The sequence below is a fragment of the Pelodiscus sinensis genome, chromosome 9 (genome assembly GCF_049634645.1).
Source record: "Pelodiscus sinensis isolate JC-2024 chromosome 9, ASM4963464v1, whole genome shotgun sequence".
Lineage (NCBI taxonomy): Eukaryota > Metazoa > Chordata > Testudines > Trionychidae > Pelodiscus > Pelodiscus sinensis.
The window spans coordinates 63,791,516-63,814,924 of record NC_134719.1 but is presented as its reverse complement, the minus strand read 5'-3'; the positions used below and the strand labels follow the sequence as shown (position 1 = coordinate 63,814,924).

Below are 23,409 nucleotides of genomic sequence, written 5' to 3'. Positions count from 1 at the left end.
ACCATAACAGCCAGAGCGGGTGGGAAAGGAGCGGCCATCTTGCCCTCTTCTCTCCTGGACCATCTCACCACCCCGCTCCTCCCCAGAGAGCAGCACTGCGGGCAAAGCCCTACACGCCACCATGCATTTCTGGCCACCAGGCCTAGCTCTGATAGGGCAAAAGAGGGGGTTCACTGAGGTAAACTAGCCTCATGGCCACACTCCTTGCTGTATGGACGGGTGGCTTCCTGACGCTTTCCTTTCTTCTAACGGGAGGTCACGGTGTGGGCATGGATGAGGACCACAGAGCAAAGTACCATCATATCAGGGATGCTACGTGGCCAGTGGCTGTTTGTTGCCTGAGTTCAAGGAGGAACAGGCCCGACTGACTTTTAGCAGCGGAGACCTTTGACCGGTCCTGCTCTCTGAGGCCAGTGGCGTAGCTGGGCTGACGTTGGGCCCTGACAGGACGATGCCCGAGGGTCGTGAGCCCTTCATTTAAATCCCAGCTACGGTGCTAAAAACAAACAGTCACCCGCTGCCTGCTGTGCCCCCAAGCCAGTACAATCTGGGCTCCCTCCTTTCCTGAGAGAAAAGGCCCCAAAGGAGGAAGGCGAGGGCTGAGAATCGTACGAGGTGCCAATGCTAAGGAGATTTTCCCTTTCTGATTGGACGCTGGCAGCATCTCTCATAGCCCAGGGCCTCCTAGAGCATGGTCTTAGGTTGGCTCCGGCCGTGGAACGCATCCACCCCGGCTCCTTTTAGCAACATATTCATCACTCCCTCCTTCTCCTCTCCAGAAAGCTCCCTCTGCCACATGGTTCAGCTGGGAGAAAAGCTGGGCCCGTCTGGCTACTCTACATACCTCCAATATTGGTGGGTCAGCTAGGGCGTGAGTGGAAGCGTCAGTCTGCGAGCAGCCAGGCCTACCAGAGCTACAGTGCCAGGAAAACCACGCTCCATGGCCACAAGGAACCGCGCCCGGTGATGTTTTCCCCTTGACTTCCTCTCAACTAAAAGAGATTTTGAGAGCCCACCTACTCCCGAGCAGGTTCCGGCTGGTGCTCCGGGCCCCACAGCTGAGTCTGGTCCCCTCACCAGCCCTGTGTCTGGAGCCTAGAGCAGACAAGACCATGCTGGGCCAACCCCTCTGAGCCTGTTGCTAGACAACAGCGCAGGGAGTTCCCAGAACTTTTCCAACCATGATCGGGTTAGGGATGGAGGAGCGACATCAAAAAAGGTGTTACAAGGAGGAAGGAGAAAAATTGTTCTCCTTGGCCTCTGAAGACAGGACAAGAAGCAATGGGCTTAAACTGCACCAAGGGAGGTTTAGGTTGGACATTAGGAAAAACTTCCTGTCAGGGTGGTTAAACGCTGGAATAAATTGCCCAGGGAGGTTGTGGAATCCCCATCTCTGGAGATATTTAAGAGCGGGTGAGACAGACACCTGTCAGGGATGGTCTAGACGGTGGTTGGTCCTGCCGTGAGGGCAGGGGACAGGACTCAATGACTCTCGAGGTCCCTAGTGCACTATGGCTAGGTCTACACTGGCGCGATCTTGCGCCAGAAGTATGCAAATGAGGCTAAGCATGGAATATCACCGAGCCTCATTTGCATATCTAATGAGCCGCCATTTTTGCGGAAGAGGCTCTTGCGCCAGAAGGAGCATCTATACTGCCCCTTCTTGCGCAAGAAAACCCCTCTTGTGCCATGCCGTTATTCCTGAAAATAATCAGCGTAGCGGCATTGCGCAAGAGGGATTTTCTTGCGCAAGAAGGGGCCGTGTAGACAGCTCCTTCTGGCGCAAGAGCCTCTTCTGCAAAAATGGCGGCTCATCAGATATGCAAATGAGGCTCGGCGATATTCCACGCTTAGCCTCGTTTGCATAGCTCTGGCACAAGATCGCGCCAGTGTAGACACAGCCTATGAGTCTATGATCAGTTCTTGGCTTCTCTGCTGGACTGCCAACAAGTTAACGCCTGAGCGCTAGGAACGAGAGAGAGAAACCACTCCCTGGTCGCCCATTCGCCACCAGAAGGCAACTGCTTCTAGAGACAGGTGGCCCCCCCCACGTGTGCTCAAACCAGCCCTCCCAGAGGGGAGCCTCGGAATTGCCTCTCGCTCTGCTAGCACCCCAGGACCCCGCAGTGCTAGTTTAATAACAAGCGGCCAGGTCCTTAACGCGCTGCACAAAGGCTACCGCTGTCTCGGCGTCCGCCTTGCCCTCCGGGGAGACCCCGTTTCATCTAGAGGCCGGATTTCCAACGAAGCACGCCAGAAATCAGTCACGTTCCACTGGATTCGTTGTTGAAGCTAGCTCACACAATGGCATGGCTCCGCCTTTCCCGTCTCCCCTCCGTTCTCCCCTCCAGCTGCCTGAGGCCCTCTTACGCAGTTCCAGGGGAGAAGAAACAGCCCCTGAGAGAATCTTCTATTGCGGGGGGGGGGGGGGGGGCTCCTTATCCGGCACGGGGCTGGCGGAACGGTCCTACGCTGGCCCCACCTGCAGCCCCGGATGTAGGGTGTGGACCAGGGGCAGGCTGGTACAGCCACAGTGCTGTGCACTCCAGCTGTGCAACCGACAGGCCTCTGTTACAGGCCAATGCGATTTAGAGCCGAGCCGCGGCTGCTCTAACTGGTGCCAGCCTCCCAGGCGAGGAGGAGGGAGGCGCCCACACGGCGTGACGCCTGGCCCGAGCTGTGGGATGCGCCCAGTGAGCGTCGCTGTCAGAGGAGGAAGGAGCGTGGAGGGCGGAGGAGGGGCGTTACCTAGCGATGGGCTCTGCATTCACCTGTAAGGCGAGGCCGTCCCCCAGGAGAGATAGTCGGTGGGTCTCGGAGCGGGGCGCGGGACGATGGGCTGCTCCACCGCAGTCACGTCGCCGGAGTAGGACTTGAGAAGGGAGGCGTTCTTGTTGGCCAGCATGGCTCTCTCGTTCCTGCGGAACTTCGCTCTTCGGTTCTGAAACCAGACCTGGGGGGGGGGAAGGGCACAGACAGGCCAGAAATCAGAACCCGGCCCTGAGTGGAGGCAACGGCTGCTCCCCTTCCCCACGCCCGCTATCCCAACTAGACTGGAGGATCTCACAGACTCTTGGAGGGGTGTAACAGTCTAGTCGATTAACCAATTAACCGATAACCGAACCGTATCGGTTACTGCTATAGACAACACGCATTTCCCACCAGTACATTTTTTAGCAGGCTGGCCAGCAGCTTGGCTCAGTTCTGGCTTGCGCCAGGTCCAGGACCTATCCCCGCTGTGGCTCTGTATTTAAAGTGTATTAGGAGCCGGTCGGGCAGCTAGCTCGACTCGGTTCCGGCTTGCTGTGTTTGGGCACTCAGACCCGTCCCCCCGACAGGGGCTGCTGCCACCCTGTACTGCTGCCTCGGTATCAGAAGCAGCAGCACAGGGCAACGGGCAATTGATCTGTGAGGGGAGCTAGTTTTTAAACTGGCTCCTCTTGTGGACCAGCTCCTGCCTGGCACCTCACGCTGCTGCCTCTGATACAGTGTGGAGTAACAGGGGGCGCCTTGGGAGTGGGGTCGGAGCTCATTGGCTGCTGGCCCCACCCCCAGGGGCTATAGAATAGTCGAGAAACCGGTAAGAATTCATGACATTAATCGACTATTCAATTAACCGATATTTAACATCCCTAGTCTCATCTGGCTTTCAACTCTCTGAATCTATTGATGAACAAATGTAGACACACACACACACACAGGTGTGTTCTCACACACGCAAATCCCCCCATCCCAAGCTCTTTCCCTTTTGCCCAACAAATCATCAGGATCCAAAAGGCCAATTTCATTCATTGGATCCTGATGATGGGCCCCGCCCGTCCTACCCTTGTGCTCTCAAACTCAAGCTGCTCACACCTTCATCAGCCACGTGTCTTGGGGAAACCCTGCTCGGTGAAACTCTCACGTGTAAGAACAAGCGAGAGCCTGACTCTGGTGATGACCGAGACGTACAGAGCTCTGGAATGGGACTGCGCCCTGCGATGCCAGTCTAGGTGCGGCTCTTCACTGCGCAGTGGGTGGATCTGTCCTGGTTAAATCAGAGCTAACCCATGCCTTCTTCAGAACCTCTGGGGGAACCCAAGTGTCTGCCCCGTGGATAAGGCTGGGAGCAACGGGTTTCACTTTCCCTCAGTTTCGGACAGCTCTGTGTTTCTGGGCTCAGGCAAGAAGGCTAAAGCCAAGATGCACAACCCAGCTTTGGAGTCGGAGCCAAACATCTCGACCTTCTGAGGTTTCCCTCATGACTCCAGAACCTTCTTCTCTACCCCCAAAAGTAGCGTACGGTTGCCACCATGATTCAATATTGGGTGTAATGCCTCCGTAGGAATCTCTGTCTTCCCCAGCGAATAACCCTACGCCACTCACTTTGGAGAAGGGTGTGCGACTTGGCCTTTTTGCCTGTGCTGCCAATCTGATTACAAAAATAGACTCCCCTTCCCAGCTGCTGCTGGGTTGTCTCTGATGGCCAAACCCGATAAGGTCGGCAGCTGTGTTGCTTCCACAGACCTTAACAGCGAATTCGCTCCCTGCGGCAGAATCCCAAGTTGGCTGGGAAGTTCTACAGCCAGGATCCTATTCGCTAGTCGATTCTTTGGATTTGTCACGTGGACGTGGACGTGGGGTGGTGGATGAATTTTTCAAGAGCGCCTCCGAGACAGAGGAGCTCCCGTTTTCAAAAGTAACGGGCACCCAAGCGCCTAAGATTTTCAGCGAGGCTTTAGGAAAACAGGCTTCTAAGTTACGTCTGAAAATTCTGGCCCTTGTTTTCATATGGATTTGTACAGCACCTAAAGCAATGGGGCTGTGATTTCAGTCCGGGTCCCTGGCCTCACCCCATTTGATTTCTATAAAACCCTAATGTTCCACCCGATTAAAGACGATTGAGCTTTTACGAAGGATCCATCTGGCATGTATATGTTTGAGAGGCCAGGAGACCTCTACCCTTGTTATGATTTTGAGGCCAGTTCTGGATCTCTACAGCCAGCCGGATGACGACTACAGCCATGGCTTGCTTGCAGTACCTGGACGAGACAGGAGGACTCCTGTCTTTTGTCCCTGCTTACCTGCACTCTGGCTTCAGTGAGGTTGACTCTGCGGGCGAGGTCTTCTCGTACGAAGGCGTCGGGGTAATGTGTCCTCTCAAAGACTCTTTCCAGAGCCTGGAGCTGGCTGCTGTTGAAGGTGGTCCTGTTTCTCCTCTGCTTTCTCTTCTTCTTCTCCTCTGAGTTCAGCTGATCATCTAGAAGGGGAGAAAATGGGACGGGTGAAGCTCAGGACCTAGACTATTCGTGTTTCTGAAGCATCGGCATTTACTGTTTTTTTCACACAGCAAGTCTAGATCTCGGCATCTTTTGGGGGAGAGAGAGAAACCAAGAGCCCAGTCACATGTCCTCAGCAAGGATCTGCCGCTGTCGCTAGGGGAGAAGCGCCCCTCTCCCAGCACAGAGCATGGAGCTTTGGGCTGGGCGGGGCTCATTAAAGAGCTGCGGGGCTGTCGATCCTGCTGGTGCCACCCAGCCGGTTAGAAGAGCTCTCAAGCCCCCACAGCCGGCAGCATGTATTTCTACTGGTGGTGCACATCTGCACATGCCTTGGTGCACGTCACAAAATTTATTCTGCCCATGAAGGGAAAAAACGAGAGGGACCACTGTCCGGAACCACTAGTTGGCCTGCATGATTAGTCCCCTAACTCACATGGTTTGGTTTCCATTCCCCCAGGTTGGAAGATCTGCACTTTATAACAAGAAGCCTACGTGTCAACCTCTTCCCCCCGCAGCCAGCGGGAGCCTGATGTGGCCAAAAAGCCTCTAAACGTGTTTTCTTAAAAGGGCAGAGCTTTTTTTTTTTTTTTTGCTTGACCAAACGGGGACTCCTTTTTTTTGCTCGACAACTTTGCCCCGGCTCTTCGCGCTGGATCCACTGATATTTTGGCTCTTTGCCCACAGTGGGTTGGCCACGCATGCATTGAGGGGTTTGCACCTATCAGGTAAGCAATGGAAGAGTGTCTGTGGAGAAAGAAGGAGAGAAGAGCGCTGGTAGGAGCTCTACAAGGTTGGGGAGTTTCTCAATCTTTTTCTCTCCCCTTCTGCACAAGGAAAACTCTCTCTCGCATTTGGCTGTGTGCATGAGCCTGGAGTTTTTAACAGCTAGATTGACAGAGAAGCCCGATTTATTTGCTGGCTAACAGGCCCAGTATTCAGTTCTCCTGCTACAGTCAAGACAAAGCAATGGCATGTACATATATTTGTATAGTCCTAGCTGCAAACGTTACAGAAAATAATCCTTGTCTGGGCGATTTCATTGCCTTTGTGTGGGGGGAAAAGATTCACGGTGCATATCCCCGTTCCTTATAACACTGCACACGCTAGTTCACAAATCTGATGCAAGCAAGCATAACACCAACAGGGGCTCTGAACCTGGGACCATGGGTGGCAGGTATGCTAGGCAGGGGAAGTGCCAGCCTGGCCCCACCCATACTCCGCCCCCAGAATGCTCCAGGGCCGGGGAGACTGGGGCCACATGCTGCCTCTCCCCTCCACCCGTGCTCCGGGACCAGGGAGTCTTGGGCTGCGTGATGCAAGATGCAATGGTAAACAAAGGTAGGAAAATTGTGATGGGTTAATAAGTTGCCCATGAACAGCGGTTTTATCCGTAGACTAAACGGTTAGGCACTGCTGGCTCAGCTCCAGCGAACAGAGAACAAATTCGATTTTTTCCCCCCATCATAATCCCTGCACAGCCTTTGCTGTTGTTTTAGAACAGGATTATATTGGCAACGTGTATTCCTTCAGCCCTCCGATTCCCTGGAAAAGATAACGCAGGAAACACAGCACAGGGGATGAAATAGAAAAGTACCTAGGAGCCATCCGTCAGAACAAGCAGCACCTCACTCAATTTCTCTGCTAACAGACTGGATCTTCCACATAAACAGCTGAGCAAAATCCCCACCCCTTAACAGGTCCAACATGAGAAGAGCTAGGCACATAAAAACCAAAGTCTGCTCTGCCCAGCATCTTGCCCGGTGGGCGCTAAGAACAGACAGACTTCCCTGGAGCAGAAGAGACGGCTTGACTATCGGCCCTTCGGTTTACACGAGATGTCTGCCCTTCCTCACCTGTCATTTGAACCGGGAGCCTTTTGTTTTGCTAGAATCGGAGACCACGAGGCAGCACAGCCCTTAAAGAAGAGCTGGAGGGAATGCAGACGTCACTGGTGACGTTTACAGGTGCCCAGTAGTGAAGGTCTCCAATGAGAAGCTGTTTATATAGCTCTTGGATTCTGTTATTTCCACTCCAACCCATCTGAGGAAGTGGGTTTTACCCACGAAAGCTCACGATTGTAAATATTTTGGTGAGGCTCTATAGGGCCACAGGACGGCGCGTGGACTCCTGCATGACACTCCAGGACTCTGTCCACCACACCACGCCGCCTCTTGTGATCCGATTCAAGAGGATCCATATTAAGGGCTCACCAATCAGAGCCCTAACTGCATAGAGACCCACCCTAAGATGCTAAACATTCTGTTTTCACTTGAAATCCCTAGGCAGGAGTGGACCATTGAATCATGGCTCTCTCATTGCCCAAACATTCCTCAGAACGTAGCCAGCTCCTCGGGGCTCTCTTGGGGTTTCATCTGAAACATCTGGTACTGGCCACGGTCGGAAACAGGATGTTGGAGTAGGTAGACCATGGCTACATTCCTGTGTGAGAGGCACAGGTTTGATGCTATGGGGAGTGGCGGGGAGGGGGGCAAAGGAGAAGGCCTGAAAAAGGCCAGAGAATAAGTGTGCATCCTGGAAACAGCCTTGAAAGCATCCTTGCGATTTGCTTGGTTCTTCCTGGAGCAAAGGGACATAGCAGTGAGTCACAGCTCACTCACACACACAGCATCCAAAAAACAAAAGGTCAAGCAAAGAGGCCTCACCCCAGGCACCGAACGGAAAATTATGAGCAAACGCTGCATTCCAGTGACTCATGTGAAGGTCACCCCTGGCCAGGTCACCTCTGCCATCAGTTGGCATGGAGCGTGGACATGACTCACCCCATTACGGGAAGTATCTGGACTCAGATTGCTAGGCAGCTAAGCAAGGTTTCCTTGGGTTAATTACAGGGACAGAGAGACGATGAGAGCTGAGGGGCTAACTCCCTTAGGCAACTTGGAAAAAGCTCAACGCATTGTCAACCTGTGGAACTCCTTGCCACAGGATGTTGTGAAGGCCAGGACTATAGCAGGGTTCAAAAAAGACCTAAATACACTCACGGACGACAGGTCTAGCAATGGCTATTAGCCGGGTTAGGTAGAAATGGTGTTCGTAGCCTCTGTCAGAAGCTGGGAATGGGTGACAGGGGAGGGAACACTTGACTACCTCTGGGGCACTGGCCGCTGTTGGAAGACAGGACACTGGGAGAGATGGACCTTTGGCCTGACCCAGTCTGGCTGTTCTTAACCACCCTCAGCACCTTGGTTTCCATTTCTGAACTTTGGTTGTCCAGGTTACTCAGTACATGCGAAGAGAGAGAGGAAGAATCAGCCACTGGTAGGGCACTAGCCTAGGACATGTTTTGAGCCCCCTGTTGCACCCTACAATTCCTATATGGTCTGGGGCTGACCATATAGTCTCTGTAGGCATCCCAGTGGAGACAACAGCAGAGCCCTAGAGGTCTGTCTCACAGAGGTGGCGGGAGGCGCGCAGGTCCTGTGGCGAGAGGGGCTGTATATACACCACAGAGAGCCTGCGACGAGGAAGCAGAAAGAGGGTAAACAGGAGAGACGTGCAACCACAGGGCACGATATCTGTGTGCTCGTGTCTGCAAGTGGAAAGGTTGGCAGGACTCGGACGCAAGTCTGGAGACCTGACCCGCCACCAACGTCCCCGCCCTGCCACCGGGCAGCCGCTGCCACCTGGCAGGCCCACGCCACAGAGGCTGTGCGCCACAGGAAGTTCCGCCTCTAGTGACCTGACCGACCGGTGTCTTTGTGACTCCTGATTGGCTCCTGGACCTACATAACCCCAGGATGCGGCCCAGCCACAAGATGGAGCCCTAGCTCGTTGCCATGACAACCCTGCCTGTGAACGCCCCGTACTGACCTTAGCTCTGACGTGGGCCTGATTCTTGGTCGACCCCCTTCCACTCTAACACCGAGACTGATGCAGAGTGTTGACCCCCGGCCCAATTCCTCACTTGGGCTCTCAACGTGACTCCGACACCCGCTTTGATCCCTGGCATCCATTCCTGCATCCCAAGCTATTGCCGCTAGTCCTGCCTGCCTTTGCCCGTGATCCTTACGGTAAGCTTTTTTAGAGCATCATGCCTCTGACTATATCTTTGTACAGCATCATGCACATTGCCAGACACGGCAGGAAAGATTTTTCACGTTAAAGCTGGGAGCCGAATGAGTAATTCCAGCAAGAAAACAAAAGCATTGTGATATAGCCCCGGGCTTCAAAGTACGGATAAGCACCCAGTATTGAGTCTGACTCACTACAGTTAGTAGAAAAATGGGTGGGGTTTGTTTAATGGAAAATGTTGACATTTTGTAGACAAAACAATCGGAAAGTTTTCTGCCACAAAAGCCAACAGAAAAAAAAATCAGGTTTGGTGTATTTCAATGGCAATACTTTTTTGGGAAAAAAAGATACTTTCTCTGCAAATTTTCATTCAGTCAAACTCCATATTTTCCAGATCACCCCTTCCCTACCCCAAAACAAGGTTTTGGTGGAGCAGTCTGCTTGCGGAGTTCCAGGAGATTTTGAACCAAAGTAGCTTTGCGTGTGGTCATAACTCTTTGCCCAACTGGGTCCTTGCTTTGCCTGAGTGACATTTCCTTTTATATTTGAAATACCGATAACAAATAAATCCTCCACCATATTATGCCTATGCTTTACACACTACATAATTGGAACTTAGAAGGAGAAAGGGCTGAGAATTGGAATTCAGAACCATCCTTCAGTTTGTTTATGGAAAGAAATTAACACTGACATAATTAAAGGCACACTTTTCGCACGACAGCAATCTAGGCAACTCCAGATTATCAACAAAAGTTAATTTTCCTGTTACATGGTGCTGAAGGCCAAAACCGTTAACCCTGAAAATTCTGGAAACGCAGTGCCAATTTGGGGAGCAGAGTGCAGATGTATTTGGGTTCCCCTGAGAGTTGCTAAAACTGGGAAGAAATCTTTCTGTGAATTTATATTTTTTATAGCTAGCAGGAATCCTAAAAACTGATACAATGGGAAGAGAGTAGAGTGACCAAAAAAAAAAAAAACCCCCTCTATTTTTCTTCAGTTTGTTTATTTTGGGCCTTGGACAGCATTTGTTGTGGTGGTCAGTTTTGTCACTGCTTTAGTGAGGGTTTAGAGAGAAGTGGGGGAGGAGGGAGGGAAGAGATCCAAACATGAGGATTTGCTCCCAAACCTGCACAAAATATTTCTCTCAACTCCCTTGGAAATTCCCAATCGCAACTTTTCACATGCTCTCTCTGTCTCCTCCCCTCTCCCCCCCATGCCGACCAAACCCAAATGTTAAAATGGAATGAACTTATATCCATAACTCCGGGGTAAAAAATCATGAACAGAATTGTTCCATTGCACCAAACCAAGCACTGCAAACTCAGGATGGTAAGAGTTAAGGTGACACTTACAAATATATATATATATGAATTTGTTAAGGTCAGAAAACTGCCCAGTTTAGTGAGCCACACAAACTTTGCTCTGCCCTTTCATAACACAATGCCAAGACCACACAATTATACTTTAAAAATCCATGCACTGGAACCTCTCCGGGGTACGATTAAGCAATAATGGCGACACACACAGTGGGAACCCATCTCCACTGCTATGCTGATCCACACCCCGTACAACACGCTCTTCAAGACCAGGGAGTCCTGCGCATACTTCAAGTATGTGGTGTGCCTCATCCCATGCACTAACAACAAGTGTGTGGGCGCAGCAAGTCCAGGTGAGTACAGTGATATCTTTTATTGGACCAACTTCTGTTAGAGAGACAAGTTTTCACCAACAGAAGATGGTCGGATAAAAGAGGTCACCTCACCCGTCTAGCTTCGATCTAGTTCCGTCTGCATCTCCGACAGCGATGTAGCACTGATGTTGGGCACAAATGTCACCCTGATCCAACCAGAAAGGCCCAGATCTCCCCTTCTAGGAATTTGGAATAATAAGACCATGGGTGTGAATCGTCAAAACGTGCACCGCATTTCAAGAAAGATGTGGAGAAATTGGAGAGGGTCCAGAGAAGAGCAACAAGAATGATGAAAGGTCTAGAGAACATGAGCTAGGAAGCAAAGCTGAAATAACTGCGTTTGTTTAGTTTGGAAAAGCGGAGATTGAGGGGGGACATGAGAGCCGTTTTTAGGTATCTAAAAGGGTGTCATGAGGAGGAGGGAGAAAACTAGTTCATCTTGGCCTCTGAGGATAGAACAAGAAGCAATGGGCTTAAACTGCAGCAAGGGAGGTTTAGGTTGGACGTTAGGAAAAAGTTCCTAACTGTCAGGGTGGTTAAACACTGGAATAAATTACCCAGGGAGGTTGTGGAATCTCTATTGGTGGAGATATTTAAGAGTAGGTTAGATAAATGTCTATCAGGGATGGCATAGACAGTACTAGACTGATCCTGCCATGAGGGCAGGGGACTGGACTCGATGACCTCTCGAGGTCCCTTCCAGTCCTAATATTCTATGATTCTATGTATTTACTGGGAAGAAAACACACTCTGGGCATCTTCATAAAGCCAATGAACATCTCGCTAGATCCTCCATACAAGGCTAAGTCTGGCTGTATCTGGGTTCCCTTTTACTATGGATATGATTTTAGTTGGGATTTTTTACCCACCCACCCACCCACCCACCCTCACGAACACACACAGCCCTTTGCGTCCTTCCACAATTCTTCAGTGGAATGCCTTAGTTCTCCTTTTGTAGCAGGGTTTTCCAGCAGGTCTCCAGGTCAGACGGTTCCCACAATGTATGCTTGGATCTGATAGGCTCCAAGGCATGTCTTTGGAATTCCTTCGCTGTTTTATACTTGATTTTACATGTTGTAATTGTTATGTGAATTATCACATGGGTCCTTGGGAAACGAATCAAAACCAAACACATTTTAAAGGGCTTGCCAATGACAAGTTATAGAGGTCAGGCTAACGGGTCACTGTGGTCCCCTGGCTCTATAAACTATGAATCTATGGCATGTCTGTGCTGCAAGCAGAGGTGCAGTTGCATCAGGTTTGCAAGCAGGAGTACAGCTAGAAATAGCAGCACAGACCTGTCCACCCCTCTATCCCCTGCGGCCATCGATCTATGTTACGCAACTTCAGCTACATGAATGACGTAGCTGAAGTCAATGTACTTAGGTCTTCTTGCTGTGGTATCTTCATGGTGGTCCAGGCTTTCCTGTCAACTCCCCTTCTACTACTCATTCTGGTGAAGCGCCGTAGTCAATAGGGGAGCGCTCTGTGATTGATTGATTGTGTCTGGACTAGACATGATAAATCAACCCCTGCTGGATCGATCGCTAGCCATCAATCCAGCAGGTAGTGAAGACATGCCCTTTGTGACTTCTACCCAGTGGTGCTTCGGATTGCATGTGTCTGGACTAGACATGATAAATCAACCCCTGCTGGATCGATCGCTAGCCATCAATCCAGCAGGTAGTGACGACATGCCCTTTGTGACTTCTACCCAGTGGTGCTTCGGATTGCAATGTAGACATACCCTAGGCTGTGTTTATAACTGGTCAACACTTGCATGCTACAGTCTACTGGTCCATGTTGTCATCGTTCTTAAAAAACACACACAGTGGCACCAAACTATGCACAAGCATTCCAAAGCCAGCACTATCACTACAAAGTTACAAGACACCCTTCCCTCCCTTATATATGGAAACATGGAGGCCCATTGTCCACATCACATTAACAAGACCCTGATTCTGCCAAACCCGACACACACATTTAACAATGCAGTCTATAGCACTACTCAAGAGGGGAAAAATAAACTTGGGAATAAATCTTTGCAGGCTTCAAAACCAGGTTTATCACATCTGCACCTCTGGCCATCTGTTCCTCATCTCCTCAGTCCTGTCTCCTGATGTCTCTTACGACCCAAAAATCCCTTCATGGCATTTAGGCAAATCAAATATCATACAACCTGGTTTTAAAAATGCCTTCACTCCATTTTCACCTTCTCCCGCAGCGTATCTGCCTGCCGGCTTTCCTTGTCTGTCGTGGCCTCGTTTCCCACCAAAACAACTTTTTTCTTTTCCCCTATCTCTTTTCGTTCATTGCATAAATTCCTGCCTCACCAATAGGTCAGCATCATATTCCTTCCTGACCCCTGTGAGTGATCATCTTGTCTGGTAAAGGAGCAAAGTACCATGGAAAAGGCCCTTAGAAAACTTTACTAAGCAATTTGTCTCTGTGGTATCCAGAAGCAGCAAGTCCGGAGAGCAAGATAATTGTACCAGGCCTCAAAAAGTATTTCTGAACATCTGAACTGGAAAAAACTCACACACACAACTTGTAGCTGTGTACAGGTTAAAGTCACGCGAGAAGCCCCTAAGTCAGAGTAAAAAGAAATCAGCAGAGAACCACAGAGTATTCTGATGGACCCCTGGAATTTCAGGGACCAAACAGCTAGTGGTATCTTTGTTTGGACCAGCAGAAGAATAAAACCAACTTTGGAGATATCATTTCATATCTATCAGCCCGGCTGAGCGCTTCAAGCCAACCCTAGCTCTCAAACTTTGGTAAAGGGGGCCGGGTGAGGTGGCAACACCTCCCAGAGTTCTTGGAGTCATCGTAAAACATGGTGGAAATATGCAATTGCTCTCTGGCTTGGCGAGTTCTTAGTGATTTCATTCTCCAATGCTTATGGATGTGTATGAGTTTTGAAGGAGGAAAGTACCTGTCACCTGTCTGGTGGGAACTTGTACCCTGGGGAAAACCAGCAAAAAAAAAAAAAAAAGCGCAGACCGTACTCTGCCCTCTTAAATCTTCAGTGACTCATTGAAGTTAATGGATTGCATGTGATGCCTATCAAGGCAGAATTTAACCCACCATCTTTGGACCAGACTCATAAAAAGTAGAGCACTTGGAGGGCATCCCTCCAGTGTTTACATTTTTCCAGCACACCACAAAATAGTGTGTGTGTTTTTACAGATTATTAGTCAAAATCCTTACCGTGGTCTTGGTCCCTGTGCATCACGTAAAAGAGCTAGAGCCCTGTGAGACCTGTGTTAAAGGCCCATATATTCCCTGGGTCTAGGTATTGGCAGAGGCTGTGGTCAGAGGACTCTCACGCAGGCCCTGGTGTAGGAGCAAGCTGGGGAAGGTGCAGAGCAGGATGTGTCAGAGGCGGGATCAGAACACGCAGCACTGAGAAGATACCAGGCAGCACTGCCATCCATACGGCAGTTCTTTAGGATGAGGGGGTGGCTCTCAAGAGCAGGAGTCAGTGGGCATGAAGGTATCCTAAATCCAGCTCCACCCACATCCCCACAGGCTAGATGTTCTGTGCTGTGCAGAATCTCACCCATTATCCTCAACTGGAGTGACTAACAAATATATATATATATATATAGAGAGAGAGAGAGAGAGAGAGAGAGAGAGAATCATGAGCTTTTGTGGGCAAAACCCACTTCTTCAGAGGAGTTAGAGTAGAAATAACAGAATCCAAGATATACAGAACAGCAGAAGAAGTACCTGTCAATTGCAGTCCTGTGTTAATGGGGCTACTGAAGTGGGTTGGATGTGTCCCATTCATAGCTTTTGATGTGAAAATGCGGATGTTAAAGGCAGGAGAAATTGGCTTTGTAATGCGCCAAGCAGTTAATATCTTTAGTCAAGCCCGGGGTAACAGTGCCACACTTGATGAATTCCAGTTCTGCAATCTGTCTCTCTAAGGGTATGTCTACACTACCACCCTAGTTCGAACTAGGGTGGTTAATGTAGTCATATGAACTTGCAAATGAAGCCCGGGATTTGAATTTCCTGGGCTTCATTTGCATGTTGCCGGGCGCCGCCATTTTTAAATGTCCACTAGTGCGGACTCCGTGCCCGCGGCTACACGCGGCACGAACTAGATAGTTCGGACTAGGCTTAAAAATGGCGGCGCCCGGAAACATGCAAATGAAGCCTGGGAAATTCAAATCCCGGGCTTCATTTGCAAGTTCGTATGACTACATTAACCACCCTAGTTCGAACTAGGGTGGTAGTGTAGATATACCCTAACTGATTAGTGAAATTCCTTTGTAGAAAAAATGGCTACTTTTAAATCCATGATCCGCTCAATCTCTAAGGTGCCACAGGACTACTCATTGTTTTTAAAGTTACAGACTAACACAGCTCCCCCTCGTTATTCTTATTTGCTTATACTGTGGTACTGGCTGGAGACCAAATGAGATTGCTGCCTCATTGCACCTTTCAGCCTCTCTCTCACACTGGCTGGGAACACATGTGACTTCATTTGTTCTTACTTTGTACACAAAAATTCATGTGGGTTTCAGTTGGGGAGAATGGAAAATGAAGGACATTTTGCACGGGGCAATTCAAAGTCTTTTTGCAAAGAGAATTTAAAAAAAAACAGATTGCAAAGCATTGCTTGGCATTTTGCACATTCCTAATGGCCTTTTCGAAACTCTGCACCAACCACAACGCTCTCCAAAGCCACCCAGAACTCCCTACGTTTGGCAAAGATTTACTCATTCCTACTTGATTCATGCAAATCTCTGGTGTTTGAGTCCTACAGTGGCCTAGTTTTGCTGCTGGGAAGCGTCATTACTACATAGCCTTGTTCCACCGGTATCTGGAAATTCACTTTGACATGTTATTTTGTACATAGGGCCCATGTGGGCCCCACAGACAATGGCCCATGTGATAAGAATGCCAACTGGCCTCCCTGGTACACAAGAATGGTATTTGCGCTCAATATGTCGTCTGTTTAGAATTTTAACGTGCAGGCCTCAAATAGAACATCAGCTACAGAGCACCTTCTGCGCCAAATCCTGTTCATTCTCATTACGGAGGACTGGATCAATGGTGCTGGACTTCACAGCATGGAGAGAATGTTATGGGAAAATAGAAGATGCAAATGAACGGGAAAAAGAAATTATGGTCAGACCTCCGACCGTGATATCTCCCTTTCATTGATATCCAAATGTGTTTTGACCTCGCTCGGTCCTTTCCCTGAGTAACGCATGCATCTTGGAGCCATTAGCAAATTTTCATTTAGAAATCCAGATCGAAACCACTAATGCATTTTATGGGTCCCTCCTGAACCAGGCTTGGAAAAACGATGGCCTCGAAGATCCAGGAACAACATAACTTGAGCCTGGTTATTGGCTTCCAGATTACATGACCGTCCAAGAACGGGACATCCAAAAAGGCACTGCATTCCACGAATGCTGAACAAAGACCTTTTTATCTAACATTGTTCGCGTGTGGAGTCTGTGGGATTAAAGAGTTTAGAGCTATTTAAAAAACTAACTGTTTCCCATTCTTTTCACTGACGCCAGTAGACGGCTATTAGCAGGTTCTCGACGAAAGATGATAGGCCTAAAGAAAGGAAGAATTGGTAGTTTCTTCGGCACCTCTTGCAATTCATACAAGACAGCAAGATTCTGCAGAATTAGCCAAATGATGGGCCGGATTCAGAGCTGGTCCGTAATGGTGGAAATGCAGAGGGACTCGGTTGTCTTCTCTGGAATTCTCTAGATTTGCAGCGGCGTAAACAGAAATCTGAATCTGACCCAGCTTAGCCTATTATGTACCCTGAATGCATTTCACATTAGCTAATAAATTACTCCATCGGCCGTCTCTTAACCTTTTGGAATGACGACTATTTGGAATGGTTCTCTGCCAAAGTCTAATGGCTACCTAGAGATTTGAAATCAAAAGGATGAGAAATGGAAGCCCAGAAATTCCCAGTAGATGAGGCAGGATAATGATGATCAGAGCTTTAGAGAACCTGGGGGGAAATGAGTGATAGGTTGGACTCCAGACTGTGCAATATGGCATAGTAATCTTGACTTCCTTGTGATGACTATATTATCAAATAATTGTCCTTTGCTGTTCTTAATCAGTCATAACGAACAACCCTCAACTTGGAAATCTGGATAATTCAAGGGACCGGCAACAATGAACTGCAGAAGGCAACTGCTTTAAATTTGGCCCTGCTCCATAATAATGCTTTGCCCTTCTGTTGAACCTTAATCGAAGGCTCTCATAATAATTTAAAGGCCTAAAATGTACCACGCTGCTGCTAGGTGCATATTAACCTCAGCCCCAGTTTGCGGAGGAGTACATTGAGGCAGGGAGCTAATGACTCACTCAAAGTCATAAAGTTAGAAGAATGTGGGATAGCGAGGCTCCAGTCCTCATGTTCTAACCACTAGACAAAGCTGGAAGTTGCCCTCTCAATGTTGGTGAGGGACTGTCTGGAAATCCTGGAGGACACCTGAGGCTGACAGAGATTTTCTGGCAACATGACCTCTTGGACAATTTTCCTAGAGCTGGCCTTATGGATTTCCCCCCCCCCACGAAAAAACAAAAACCGTGGACAAAAAAATGATTACTTTTGGTTTGTAAAAATAAACAAACAAACATCAGCGTTTGAACACACAACAATGTGAACCAAAATTGTAATGGAAACCAGAAATATTTTAACAGCCAATAAAATATAACCAAACTTTTTTCTCTCTGGAGCTAAACAGGCCGGTGCTCCCCAGGTCAACCACCGAACATCCTTTTATCAAAGCAGGACCATTTTATGCGAGATACAGAAATCAGCAGCGCTGTAAGCGTCTCACATCTGGCCAGGTTGCAAATCACTCCTCGCAGACTTCCAGCGGTACATTTCAATGCCTAGAGCAGGAGCATGCCACAGAAGCTAAAACCAAATGTGTTGAAAGATCAGATCGGCATAACTGTACGAGGCCACGACAGGGAATACACAGAACAAATCTTAGTGCTGTCTAGAAACGGAAAGATGTCACCCAACTGTCCAAACATAATCTAGTGCCTTGCCCAATGTGGTGGGGTAGCCTGCCCCTTGAAGGGAATCACTGGATAATGATAAATCCCATTTTTCTCTAGGCAACAAGGAACCGCCATGATGCACCCTTTTTCTTTCCCAAATGTTCTTAAGAAAACCCACCTCTCCCAATAATCCGGGCAGCTGGGGGGAGACAGAAGAACCAGAGAGATGCTATAGGACGGACATTCCTTCCTCTCCCGGCAATCTCCACATTTTGGTTTGTAAAAAAAATAAATAAATAAACATCCGCGTTTGAACACACGATAATGTCTCTCCTCTGCCCCAGTCTGAGAAATGGGAAGGGACATAAGCACAGGCACAAACAGGCTTTGCCGGAAGGGATTCTTACAAATCCACATTCCCGTTGTGGAGGACACCAAGAAAGCTCCTCGCTTGAGTGACAGCTCAGAGAACTGCAAATCAGGTCTTCAACCAGCAATGCTTGTCCTGTGTGAGGGAGCTACTGCCCCCACACTGGTATATAAGGGGTTACAACAGCCCTGGGAGCGGGCTGATTCTGAGAGCCAATCACAAGAGGGCATGAGGCAGCCAATCAAGGCTGGGTTGGGCCCTATATAAAAAGGGCTACGCAGCAGAGGGAGGTCAGTCTCTCCCCAGCCTGGGAGAGAGAAGAACCCACTGCCTACACAGCTAGGAGTACCCAGAGCAGTACTCCGGAAGAGCTGGAGAACTCCGGCCTAGTAAACTCCCAGTCTGAGATGGTACTCGGGTTGCCCCCACTTGCTGAGGCTGTTTCAGACAGCAGTTTGCCCCTGAGGAACGGGGCTCGTGAGGAAAGGTGGGCCTAGAGATAACAGGGTTCCCTGGGAAGGGAACACCGTGGATGTGGGCTCCGTCAGGTGGGGGGTACGCTGAGGGAAGAGCCACCAGGACCCAGGCAGGACACAGGGCCTAAAGGGGTGGAGACAAAAGGACAGGTAACAGTGGCGGAGACAACACCAGGAGAGGGCGCGCTGAGGCTGCACTGTCATTCCCAGCATGGCCAGCAGGAGGTGCCCCAGCGGTGAGTCCCAACCTATTACACGCTGACTTCCAGCACCCAACCCTTCTGCTGGGAGGAGCCACCAGCCCCCTTCCCTGAGACAGGCTCTCTGGATATCCGACTCAGCAAGCCACGCCCAGTAGGAATCCGAGCCACGCCTGACAACCCCTGGCTACCAAGAGAGGTCAGAGCATGAGGAACCCTTCCTAGCTGGGACCATCCAGCTCCCCTTGGCAGAAGGAAATCTACTTCCCTGAAACATGGCCTGCGCTGAGCCGAGCATAAAAACTATCCCCTACTGGGGTTGGCTCATAAGTTACCGCTCCGCGTCCCTCCCAAGCCAATCAAGAAGCTAGCAGAGAACCATCTCCTAGTCTACGTCTCTGCTGCCGAAAGGCAGAGCCCTGCACAGATACACAATTTGTTCCTGCATCTGATCCGTGGATCTGCACACCGGCGTTCTCTCAAGAGATAGAACTTGGATCCGCCTCCATCAGTGAACCACAGTCATGGTCCATGGATATCTGCAGATTTGCGAGGCTCGACTAAGGGGAACCCACCGAGACAGCTCCAGCCTTTCCCATCTTAACTTTCCCTATCCTTCTTCTCTCGCTTCCTCTGTGAATATGAGTAAAGTTATGTCGCTGCTCCCTGCCTCAGTTTCCCCACCTATAGACTGGATATATAGTACTTGCTTCACAGAGGTATTGTGGGGATTAATTAAACTCTCGATTGGATAGGCCTGAAATCCAGGCAGGAGAGGACCCTGACTACAGAATTGGCCGTCTGATCCTGAAATAGGATTTTAAAATGAAGCTCATTAAGCTTTTGTGGAAAAACAGAAAATCATTTTCCACACCGAGGAGGACATCCAAGAAAAGCCCATTCGGACTGAAGCTGGCATTGGGCTGCCGAGCATTATCTTTGGCACAGAACGTGTTCTGTCAGGCGGATTGTGACTAACAATACATTGAAAAACACGCCACAGACTTGCACTGTATTTTACTTGGCACAGAGAGATTATTCCTCCGCACAAAGTACTTGCAATTGGCGTCTATTACACAAGAAAATACAGCCTCTGAAAGATCTATTTATCATCAGCTGCAAAGTACAGAATTTGCCGTGCAGATTACGCACCACAAAAGTGTGTGCTCACATTCCACTACAGAGTGTTTGGCAGCAAATCTAGGAGGAGCAATTAAGACGCTAATGGGTTGTGCCCCTTCTTCAGAGATTTTGCAATAAATTACCGTCCTCATCCCCACTCCTTCGGTTTGCACGGCTGAGGATTTCAGGCGGGTGTGCTTTTTAATTTTTCCTTTTGGAATAGCCCGTCGGAGAGAATCAGTGATGTCATAACCAATTCTTGTCATTGGCTTCAGAGAGGCTGCAACTTTACCCCCTACCCACATTAAGGGGTACAGTATTTAAAATGCTAAATATTTTGGCGTCTGATTGCAGTTCACCAGTGGCGATCCAGAATAACGCCAGTGCAGTCTGTGGGCTGGATTCTGACCGGATAGAAATGAAAGTCGATGGAGCTATGCCAGTTTACACCAGTTGAGAATCTGCCTCTATGTTTTGGTCTGAAGTCAATGGAGTTGCGTGCTCTTGGATTTATATTGGAACGAGGGAGAAAAGTCTTAGCAACCAATTGTCTTCATACTGGCACCAACTAACCTCAACCATCTGAGACTACCCGACTACTCTGGAAGCCTCATGAGAAAGGCCTTTTTCAGGGTATCCCCAGCGCAAGGAGAGGGCAGAAGTCACGAATACGTGAAAACAATAAGCATTAAAAGGGTTATTCAAACTGTCTTGACCTGGAAAAAGATTCCTCTCGGGTTTGGGATAAGTTGGGTTTAGATGAGCTGTTAATTGGCCCCACTGGTCTGCCCACACTGTACGGAGGCACACGGGACCAGAGCTTTGGTGGGTGTCCACTGAAATCGGCACAGAGCTATACCAGTTCAGACCAGCCGGGCATCTGGCCCCTACTTGGCAGGCAATATTTTCCAGACGGAACACTGGTAGGACGAGCTGTGGCAAATTCTAGAATCCCAGGGCTGGAAGAGACATCGAGTCCAACCCCCTGCCCAAAGCAGGACCAACCCCAACTCAATCATCCCAGGCAGGACTTTGTCAAGCTGGAACCTAAAAACCTCTAGGGATGGAGATTCCACCCCCTCCCTAGGGAACCCAGCCCTGTGCTTCCCCACTCTCCTAGTGAAATAGTTTTTCCTAATCTCCAACCTAGACCTCCCCCACTGCAACTTGAGCCCATTGCTCCTTGTTCTGCATCCCTCACTACTATGAACAGCCTCTCTCCAGCCTCTTTGGAACCCCCCTTCAGGAAGTTGAAGGCTGCTCTCAAATCCCCCCTCACTCTTCTCTTCTGCAGACTAAACAAGCCCAAATCCCTCAGCCTCTCCTCATGAGTCCTGTGCTCCAGCCCCCGAATCATTTTCATTGCCCTCTGCTGGACTCTCTCCAAAGCATCCACATCCTTTCTGTAGCGGGGGCCCTGTAATACACCCTGGGGACCTCGAACTGTGTGGCACAAACCTAAAGGGAAAGTATCTTTAGCCTCCCGATGAGCGCAAGGGAGTTGCCGTTTTTAAAATGAGAATGATCTTCTCTGTTGGAAAGACTGCCCGGGTCTCTGTTCGTGGAGCCCGGCTCATGCCCCACAGAGCTGCAGCAAATATTTCCAATCCCTCCTCAGCATCCTCCCCCCTCATCCCACTGGGGGGGGGGCACATGGAGCTCTAGGAGGGGGCGGAAGGTGAGAGGGCAAGGAGCGGAGGGAGGGCTGTGTTCGAGAGTTGCCCCTTGGCAATCTGGGCAGTATGTGACATTAGCTTCATCTGGAGGACCTACCCACATGCAACGTAGGTCCTGGAAGAGCCCAAACAGCCGTGGCGAGGGGGAGAGCCGCCCCTTTTCTCTGGGGCATGGGAAAACTGCGACCTCCTCTCCCTCGCCGCAGCCCTAACCACTCGTGGTTATGCTGCTGAGATCTCCTCACGAAAGCGTATGCCCTAATAAATTCATTCGTCTTCAAGGTGCCACCGGACCTTGAACGTTCAAAAGAAAGTTCTTTTAAAACATTCCTGCTATCTCCAGTTGGAGGGGAAGGATAGGCAGGTGTGAGTCACTTGGTGCAGTCCTTTTCCCAGAATCACTCCACTCTCGGTGGCTGTCTGTCTGTGAAACTAAAAGAAGGGTCCAAGCAGATTCTCGGTCCAAAAATCATCTCTTTCCATTGGCTCTTGGAAGGCCCTCAGGAGACGTGAGCCTGTGCTCAATTAAAGCTTTCAACTAGCACTCACCGAATCTGTCTCTCTCTCGCTGCGAGAACTTTACGGTTTCCTTCCTCTGGTGGAGCGCACGCTCCCATTCAGAGGAAGCAGCTCATAACAACCTGTAAAGACCAGTTTTATTTGACAAAGACCCTTAGTTTAAGCTGCTGGGGTGGGATAGTTAAACGTTTATGGGGTTTCCAAACAGAAGGGAGAGGAAAAAAAAAAAAAAGACTTTTAGGGACAGGAGAATTAAAACCACAAAAGGCAACGTTTCTGCTGGAAGCCCTGTGGGAAACGTGTAGGATTGCAAAGGAAATAAAAAGGGAAAAGAACACGTTGTGTTATTTGGTTCTGTTTGAAACAGATTTTTAAAAAACCAGCACATGTCGCCTGGCACCTGAATTAGCCCCTGACCCTGCAGACAAACCCAGGAGCTTAACTTCAAGCAAACGAGTCATCTCGTTGACGTGAGGTTTAAGCACCCATGGACGTTCTTGCAGGATCGGGGCGAGAGACGTTGGCTGTGTTGCATCATGGGTAAAATAATTCATGGCAGTCTGCGTGTTAATTAAGGGCACAGATCCACAGCTGCGATAAATTGCTAATTTACACCAGTTGAGGCTCGGATTTTAGGGCCCTAACCCTGCAAACGAATGGCTTGGATTCCAGACTGACGGACACAAGAATTAAAAACAAATGATCAGTGTAAACATTTCAGCATCTAGGGCTCCTCTTGATGTGGCTGTGGTAATTCTCCCTAGGGCCTATCCCCTTCTTGAGAGGATGGATCATTCCCATTCTTCTTGTGATTTATTCATGGCAATGTGGCAGAACTATTGCTAACCCCAAGCACTCAAAAATCATGAGTCAAGCCTCCAAAACCACGAGAGACACTTAAAAAAATCGCGAGTTGTTTTTAAAAAAATAATAGAGTGACCATTCTTTGTCTGGATTTTTTTTATTTCCTCTTCGGTGCATTTGGGTCACATTTTCAAGCATTACTCCTCTTCAACTACAAAAGCTAGAGAGTCTGATTAAAAAAAAAAAACCACCAAAAT

General features: G+C 49.3%; 1 protein-coding gene and 1 long non-coding RNA gene across 3 annotated transcripts in view; one reads left to right on the top strand and one right to left on the bottom strand.

Moving 5' to 3' along the window:
* Nucleotides 1-23,409, bottom strand: part of PRRX1 (paired related homeobox 1) — a 64,698-nt gene that overhangs the window by 7,001 nt on the left and 34,288 nt on the right. For both annotated transcript variants that reach the window (XM_075937007.1, XM_075937006.1), the window contains exons 2-3: nucleotides 5,064-5,239; nucleotides 2,772-2,953 (exon numbers count right to left, since the gene is read on the bottom strand). In XM_075937007.1, coding sequence (XP_075793122.1) covers nucleotides 2,772-2,953; nucleotides 5,064-5,239 — 358 coding nt within the window. The remainder of the gene's footprint in view (nucleotides 1-2,771; nucleotides 2,954-5,063; nucleotides 5,240-23,409) is intronic.
* The window catches only part of LOC142830626 (uncharacterized), a 33,687-nt gene continuing 19,430 nt past the window's right edge, over nucleotides 9,153-23,409 (top strand). Inside the window, exon 1 of the long non-coding RNA XR_012906067.1 lies at nucleotides 9,153-9,289. This is a non-coding gene — a long non-coding RNA (uncharacterized LOC142830626). The remainder of the gene's footprint in view (nucleotides 9,290-23,409) is intronic.